Here is a 9298-nt window from a genome sequence, read left to right on the forward strand (position 1 = left end):
AGCCCTGGCACGGCCTGGCTAGCTCGGCTTTGGCTTGACAGTGTGAAGGGGCTAATGACACATACACACAGATACACAAACATACACACACACATACATAATAACACACAAATACACACACAGATACACAGTTACACAAACAAATACACATAGAGAGAATAACACATACGCACATATACAGCCACATTCACACACAGAAAGGTCTATCTGACATGTCCACATGTTTGGGCTTTGAGTTTAAGTTTGAGTTGACGACTTGCAAAGTGAAATAATGATGAACAGGAGCACATGTCCACCTACTCATGTCATTGCCCAGTCAGTGCATTCATCGGTTCTTTGGCTTGCGGTCGTACAGACACATTTTATTTGTCCTTTTCTGTATTTAGAGGCAAGATGGTGCAGAAGTATCCGTCACTGGTCCGGGTGTACAAATACCCGTTTGAGATGGTGATGGTGATGATGATCAACTGACCATAGACATTGTGCTTCTATAATTACACTCAAATTTTACACTTGCCCCCGACAGTCATTATGTTTCCCAGTGACTTTGGTTTGTTGTATTTGTCAGTGTTATTGACATGTATGGATGATGATTTTCTTACTGTTTGGTGAAATAAAGCACTGGTGCGTGATGAATTTTATCAGTCTTCAGTATGTGTTTACATCAGCAGCTGTGTTGAATTCAGACATGTCTACCGGAGTTCCCCTCTCTGTTGAGCTTTACCTGTCCTGTTCAGGGTGGGCTGTTAAAGGGGCATGGCGGAGTTATTAGACTGACAGATAACAGCTGTGGTACTGTAGCCTACAGCTCAGCTTCTACATTTTTCTCAGCGACCAGAAAAATACGTCTCCCTCTTATGACGTCAACCGACTTGTCTGAGGGGAGGGGGAGTTTTAAGCGAGTGCTGAAAATAACAACCTTTTTCATCTTATATTCTGCCTTTAAGTATGAAAAAACATACAAAACAATACATCAACTTGTCAAACGTGTATTTCCCCTAAATATTTTGTGTTAATCATATTTACAAATTTAACCTGACATATGCTCTTTAACCAACTACATGAAAAAGAAGACTTTTCAAGTCCCTATTCTTAAAGCACATTTAAAATGAGCAGGAGTTGACTGGAAGAGCTTTACTGTCCAGGCAAATATATTGATGGTGAAAGAAGGCTGATACATGGAATAAGTAACAATAACCTTTGTGAAATTGTGAGAGTAAAATAAAATAAATAATTAAGAATAAATTAAAACTAACAACCCATAAAATGCAACAAAGGAATGTTGAAATAGAAATGTCTTAAACAGTAATGCAGCATCGTCACGGGGTCAGTGGCACATCCGTACATCAGCCTGCAGGTCCGAGACGCTACCGCATGGTGGGGTTCAGCCAAACAGTCCAACGCCAGCGCAGCCGAGCGTCTTGACAGCGCGAATCATCACAGAGCAGCTACAGCTGGTCTGGACGACTGCGCACCAAACAACCATGTGAATCGCTACTATACGAATTCGGACTTTGGTAATATAAATGTTGTCGCATTCAGTTTTATTTTACGACGTGAGTTTAACGCAAGTGTAGACATAGAGTCGTTCGAGGTGATCACAGCTGAATTCGGAAATAACTTACACGCATGTGAGTAGGATGTTCTGTGGACAGTTTAGTCCTGGTCGAGGAAACGCGTGTCTGACCCGTGAGATCGCCTGACACGCATTTTTTTCCTTTCGCACTTGGCGTGGTGCCGGGACATGGCGTTTAATGAATGAATGAATGAAGCGGACAGCTGTCTAGTAGTGGCATAGCCGAAGTGGAGACGTGCGTGGCCTCCCTGGCCGGACCTCCGGATGCCTGGTGAGTTCTGGCGAGCCGCGTTTGCCCGGTAAACGTGACAAGACACAGCATACAACTACCATGAACTGTAGCATACAGTAACGGCAAGAACTAGCGGCATTGTGTCTCAAGTTTTAGTGTCAATCAGTTTTATTTATAGCCGTGGTAGTGGCACTGGAATTACGCTTTCTCATAAACGACACGCACGGGTTAAGTTGCCTGCGCGTTACCAACATCACTCAGGTGCGTGCTGTGAACTTCCTTTGACAACACTGACACAATGAAAAACAACCCGGTATTAATTGTTCACACGACTTGCTGTCATACAGACACATTTTATTTGCCCTTTTCTTTATTTAGAGGCAAGATGGTGCAGAAGTATCAGTCCCCGGTCCGGGCGTACAAATACCCGTTTGAGATGGTGATGGCGGTGAGTCTAGTCTATGATGTAATGAAAACAGCCACTGTACATGAACTTAATTGTTGTTTTGACTGTTATACTCTCCAGAATTATTTGGCACCCTTGGTAAAGTTGACAAAAAAGAGGTATAGAATCCTTTGGTGACTTATTGTAATCTCACAATGAAATCAATGAGGATCCAAATCCAACCTTGAAGGGAAGCACATTTATTTTGAGAAAAGGAATATCTCAAAAATACATTATTTTTATTTTATTTTATACATTATTATTATTTTATTTTTATTATAGCTACTGTACTAATAATGTTTTGCAGCCAAGTGAACTAACCTAGCCTAAGCCACTAGATAACAAATCAGAAGCCTATGCACACATAAACACATGCACGCACACACACACACACACACACACACACACACACACACACACACACACACACACATACACACACACAGTGACAGACTCAAAGAACTAAAAAAAAATGTCCAAGGGTATTTTCAGATGGGCTGGCATGCCGTAGGCCATTCAGATATGTATGCTATGACAAGTATGCATTCACCCACTGGTCCACTGCCCAATACTTCCTACACATGTCAGTGAACTGAACTCCATTGAAGGGGTTGTGTGTGTGTGTGTGTGTGTGTGTGTGCGTGTGTGCGTATGTGTGCATAGGCTTTGCATGTCCAGCATTTTTCTTTCTTTCTATATGTTTTACTCTCCCACACACACACACACACACACATACACAGACTCTCTCTCTCTCACACACTCACACTCACACACACACACAGACTTTCGCTCTCTCACACACACACACACACACACTCTCTCTCTCTCTCTCTCTCTCTCTCTCTCACACACACACACACACACCCTTCATCCTCTGCCTGTACTTTCTACCTTCCTCCTCCCTCCTCTTCCTCCTCCTCCTCCTGTGTGAGACCTGAGCCCAACTGCTCAGAGGACGGCGGTCGGCGTTTAATTAAACCGAGTCTTCCATCGTCTGACCTCGTGCCCTCGTGCCGCGGCTGATTGGGTTTCTCACCGTTCCCCTCGGTGCTCCCGTGGGCCCCTGGGCTGACCTGGGATCAGGTGGCTCCGCTGGTGTGTGGTGTTAAGGAGGTCAAGACCTCAAGGCTCACTGCCATTCTTCTCCATGACACCAGCGTCTGTCCATCTCTCTGTCTGTCTGTCTGTCTGTCTGTCTGTCTGTCTGTCGCTTGGTTGGTCGTTGATGGTGGTACTGATCAATTCAGACAGGCCTGTGTTACGTGTCACACACACACATGTGCGCACGCTCGCACACACACACACACACGCACACACGCACACACACATGCATGCACGCGTTCGCTCACACAAACACACATACACACACACACACACACACACACACACATTGATTGATAGATGGATAGATATTGAAATGAAAGGCGTAGTAAAGTAGTCATGTATGTTGTCAGAGCCGGACAGTAACGGAGTACATTTACTTGAGTACAGTACTTGAGTACAATTTTGAGGGATCTGTACTTTACTCGAGTATCATTTTTGGGGAGTACTCATGACTTTACTCAAGTACATTTGAGAGGCAAATATTGTACTCTTTACTCCACTACATTTCTATCCATAACCGTGAGTACCCGTTACTTCTTCTAAAAACAAAAAGGTTGTTTCCCTCTCAAACGTGATTGGATTGTGCAGGCACCACTGATTGGGACAGCCTATCAGCAATCACCTTCAGCTTTCCGCCAAAGTCAACTCCATGGTCAGATTTAGAAAAGAGACGAAACCATGGACGAAACAATGGATGAAGACGCAGCAGGTCCATCCCGGGAATGTGCCAACCCGTGGCCCCACCTCGCCAGACTATTCCACTTTCTGAACAAGTTAATGAAAGTTTTCGCTTCAAGTGTTTCAATTACAAAATAGTATTTTGTATTTGAAATACGTATTTTATATACATGTATTAGAAATACTGTCCATCCCTGGCAACATGGTAAAAAGATGAAAATGACTTGATTTTACTTTCAATTCCAAAACATTAACATTTTTCATAACTCCATGTAGGACGTTTCTGTACATAAATGTAAGCACTGTGGCTACTGTAGACTACACTTGTACTCTTGATACTCAAGTACTTTTAAAAACAAGTACTTCAGTACTTTTAATTAGGTAGACATCTGACTGTTGTACTGTTGTATTTAGCAAAGGGTATCTGTACTTTTACTTAAGTAATGAAGCTGTGTACTCTGTCCGCCTCTGGTTGTTGTGTGTCTGTGTTGTTTTAGCATTTATTGTAAACCACTGCACTTCTGGGAGATACTGGCAACTTTAAGAGTTGTGCTTAGGTGGCAGGATCCACGATGTGTCATCTGATGGAGTTGCGTGATTGTGCGAGGTATTAACATTCATGCTTGCATTGTTGCTATAGGCGCATTTATGTTTGTGTTTGCCAAATATCTCCAGAAATTCGCCAAAATATTTATTTTAAAGTGTTCTATTTCCCCTAGACTGAAGTAAATGAAAAATATAAATTAAATTGGAAAAAGAAAATGCTCCAATGAAAACTGGTTTAAGCGTTTAAGGCTTTTACCGTAAAATAAGTTGAGCTGGTCAGCGCATGTTGTTTGCTGTTTGAATATACTGCAGGGTAAAGTGACTGAGCACATCAGCTGATGACTAGAGATGATGTCTGGGTGTCTGAGACAAGGTTCTGGACATTCCCCAGGGCACATGGTTGCCATGTTTGTGTGTGTGTGTGTGTGTAAGTGTAAGTATATGGAATTGTCGTGTGTGTGTGTGTGTGTATGCGTGTGTGTGTGTGTGTGTTTTGGCCTGTAGATGTTTATATGTTCAAACTGTCCTCCCATGTGCTCACAATGAACAACAGGCTCTCAGTTCTGACAGAACAGCACAAATAAAGACGCATTTGTGTGTCTTGGGAGTGTGTGTGTGTGTGTGTGTGTGTGTGTGTGTGTGTGTGTCTTTGGAGTGTGTGTGGTTGAAAGCAACTTGAAAGCACATACAATGTGTGTGAGTGCATGTCTGCATGTGTTTGTAGCCATGGTAGTAGTGGGGGTTTATATATACACACACACACATAGTGTTGTGTGTGTGTGTGAGAGAGAGAGTGAGAAGTGAGAGAGAGAGAGAGAGAGAGAGAGAGAGAGTTGTATCGCCTTTCCTAATTACGGCCGTGCCACAGGATAACTGTTTGGGGATCATGTTTCTCTTAAAGTTCTACTCCTGTCCTTCACACAATCACACACATGTGTGTGTGTGCGTGTCTTCGAGGGAGAGAAAGAGTCTGAGTTTGTATAATTGTGTTTTTGCGTGTTTGTGTGTGTGTGTGTCTGTTTGTAAGACAAAATAAGTTTTATAATTCATTGTGATACTTCAAGCAAGGGCTTATGCTTTTTGGGTGCAGTCAGGACTATGTACACATGCATTATGAGGCATAATATGCATTATGAGGCGTTATTAATTATTTATTATCATATATTAATGTGTTGATAGTAGAGGTGGACGATATATATCGTCTGCGATAATTTCGTGATTGCTGCTTTAACGATGTGCAAATTGACATTATCGAGTATTTAAATTACTTAGGGGGAAAACACATTTGAAATCACGCATTGAACCCCCATACATTCACTAAAGCCAGGAGGTGAATGCGAGAGAAGCCCATAAGGAGAAGCCCCTGGCTGCAGCAGAGCAAGTCACGTGATTGCTAGTGGTCCACGTTGTCACACGCAGCCTAATGTTTATTTTGTGCAGCTACTTCTTTCAAGTGGCATTGATGAGTTAAAGTAACAGTATTATATGTAAACATTAGGCTAGCCTTTGAGTATTTCAATAATCAGTTGTAAACAAAGAAATCTTCTTATGTTACCTTTTTGTAAATGGACTGAAGTTCGCTCTAAATATAAACTTTTATCGATTATGCTAACCGTTAGCATCTCTATGGGATTTCTCATATACATTAGCCATAAGCTAATGCATTAGTTTCTATTCTGTAAGGTCTGATTAGTTTTACAGTGAAACCAGAGAATGTCTAATAAGGACATAGACGGGCTCTGGTGAAACCTAAGTAAAGGTTTGAAAGGAACTTCAGCTTCAGACTTTCTCTTGGGAAACTGTCAGGCCTATCTATCCTCTGTAATGTAGCTGGCTAGACCATGTCATTGCCACACACAAGTGGGGGCAGAATTGGAAATGTGTCATAGAGTGTCAATGCATTAATTGGTTAAAAAGTCATAGGTTAGGTTATTGGTTATTATTGTAATAATGCTATTCATAAATAATGAGCTGTAAAGTAACTCGGACTTTTAAAAACAGTTTTTTAAAGGATATTGACTAATTATCGTTATCGTCAAAATCACAAAAAATATCGAGATATTATTTTTTGTCCATATCGCCCACCCCTAGTTGATAATGCTTTGTGGATACTACGTACAATAAGCTTTATAATGCATTGTGATACTTCAAGCACGGGCTTATACAAAATGATCATAATGCTTTATAAGTGCAGTCATAATTATGTATAAGTAGCTTTATATGTCGATTATTATGAGGCTTTAAGAATATTTGGTTACACTTTACTTGACAGTATCGACATAAGAGTGACATGACACTGTCATGTATGTGTCATGAACAAGTCATAAACGTTTATGACATAACGCTTCTGTTATTAAGTGACATTCAGTTTTGATATAACAAGTTAGGGTTAGAGGTTAGAGGTTAGAGGGTTAGAGGTTAGGATTAGTGTTAGGGTTCATGTGTCATGACAGTGTCAGATGTTCATGTAAAGTGTTACTGAATATTTTATAACCCTTTATGAATGTATTTATAATGCTTTATGGATACTGTGTTAATAGAAAGTGTTACCGATATTCTATACTAATACAAACCTGCATTACGACTCCATATGATTACTTTTTGTTTTTCAGAACAGCGCATTATTCTTAATAAGCTACTATAGAACTGTTCTTAATAGGCTGCTGCATAACAATGCTATAGCGCACTGTTCTATAACTATGCTGCTAGAAGGACTAGTTCTGTAATATACACTGACACACACACACACACACACACACACACACACACACACACACACACACAAACCCAGAGAGCTCTATAAAACACTTGTCAAAACCTGCCAGACCTCAGGTGTGGTTACGAAAACGGTTACCCAGCAACTGTACCTCTAGGGATCCACCCAAGAGGCAATGACTCTGACTCTGGGGGTCCACACCCCCCCCCACACACACACATACAGCACACACACACATACGTACACAAACAAGTGTTTCTCAGAGGATAGATTTCTCCTTCCATCTCAGAGGTGGTTAGGCAACATGACGCACATAGTGGACTGAGAAGAACAAAACAGCTTCTGCCATAGCTGGGGGGCAACAACAACAACAACAACAACAACAACAACAACAACAACAACAACAACAACAACAACAACAACAACGATCAGTGAAATAATGAACCAGGGTCCTGAGCTGTCAAAAAGACGTATTCAGGACGTCTTACATTTCATCACTGCAAGGAGTTACTGGAGTAGAGGGACTGTAGAGACTGATTTGCCAACGTGCGAACGTTGACTTGAATGGCCAGCACTGAAATGCTGGACATCACCCGGCTCCCGCCATGTGAGATATTTTGAGACTTTTTATTATCTGAGCCGCCATTCAGTAGTTTTCATCAGTGCTTTCAGTACATTCAGTACTTTTTACAGAAACGATACTGAGAGAAGCACCGACCTTATACAGGTACGAACCAGTTTGTTTGACAAATAACATGCACTGTAAGGATCCAAATGTATAGCAAGGATTGCAAATTGCACTCCTCACTGATGGTCACACATCATTACATTTTAAAATATAAGCATTCCTATTGGACAAGTGATGAGCTGTGGGTGTAGTCAGACCATTTCTATTGAACGTGGTAGCAGCAGCAGACGTCAGTGTGGTGTGTGTGTGTGTGTCTGTGTCTGTGTGTGTGTGTGTGTGTCTGTGTGTGTGTGTGTGTGTGCCCATGTGAGAGCTGCTATATGAAATCTTGTTGGGGGTTGATAGAGTGTAGTAACCACTCTGCGGCATGTGGTTAAATGTCTCCTTCATTTCTCCAACCTTATGTGACCCAGATCTATCAGCACTGCTATCTAGTCAGGCAGGCAGGGGAGGTAAGGAAAGGGGGAAGGGTAGAGAGAGAGAAAGAGAGAGAGAGAGAGGAGAGGGAAAGAGAGAGAGGAGAGGGAGAAAAAAATGAGAAAAAGAATGGTTGCTTGGCACCCCTGGGGTTGCGTATACTGGAAAGGAACATGGAAAATCAGGACATACGGTTTAAATTCCCTGTGTGTGTGTGTGTGTGTGTGTGCACGTGCGCATGCGTGCATGTGTGTGAGGTCACATAAGTGTGTGTATTTGAAGATGTGTGTGTGTGTGTATCTTTGTTTGTGCGTTTACGCTTCTCTGTGTGCGTATGTGTGTGTGTGTGTGTGCGTGAGGTCACATAAGTGGGTATCTGAAAGTATGTGTGTGCACCTGTGCCTTTGAGATATTTAGGTCATAGCCTTTACCCCCGTAACTATGATCCACCATAAGCTAAATATATATATATGTGTGTTGTGTGTGTGTGTGTGTGTGTGTGTATGTCTGTCTGTCTGAGTGTGTGTCTGAGTGTGTGTGTCTGTGTGTGTGTCTGTGTGTGTCTGTGTGTGTGTGTGTGTGTCTGTGTGTGTGTGTGTGTGTGTGTGTGTGTGTGTGTGTGTGTGTGTGTGTGTGTGTGTGTGTCCAGGCCTATGAGAAGCGTTTCCCGACCTGCCCCCTCATCCCTGTGTTCCTGGGCAGTGAGGTGCTTAGTGACGTCACCAGCGACGACGGCTCTGTCCGTATCATCGAGCGCAGCTGCAAGCTCAGCGTGGACGCACCGCGACTCCTCAAGAAGGTCAGGCAGAAGGGTCAAAGGTCATGTTTGGGTCCAACGTCGCATGACACATTTGCTAAACCACAACAACAACAATAACAACAATAATTGAAATATT

General features: G+C 42.3%; 1 protein-coding gene across 4 annotated transcripts in view; it reads left to right on the forward strand.

The window, feature by feature from the left end:
- Positions 1–1444: 1444 nt before the first annotated feature.
- Positions 1445–9298, forward strand: part of LOC125298632 (SEC14-like protein 5) — a 25697-nt gene continuing 17843 nt past the window's right edge. For all 4 annotated transcript variants that reach the window (XM_048249447.1, XM_048249449.1, XM_048249448.1 and 1 more), the window contains exons 1-3: positions 1445–1847; positions 2187–2256; positions 9052–9201. In XM_048249447.1, coding sequence (XP_048105404.1) covers positions 2194–2256; positions 9052–9201 — 213 coding nt within the window. In that variant the 5' untranslated portion in view covers positions 1445–1847; positions 2187–2193. The remainder of the gene's footprint in view (positions 1848–2186; positions 2257–9051; positions 9202–9298) is intronic.

The sequence above is a fragment of the Alosa alosa genome, chromosome 7 (genome assembly GCF_017589495.1).
Source record: "Alosa alosa isolate M-15738 ecotype Scorff River chromosome 7, AALO_Geno_1.1, whole genome shotgun sequence".
Taxonomy (NCBI): domain Eukaryota; kingdom Metazoa; phylum Chordata; class Actinopteri; order Clupeiformes; family Clupeidae; genus Alosa; species Alosa alosa.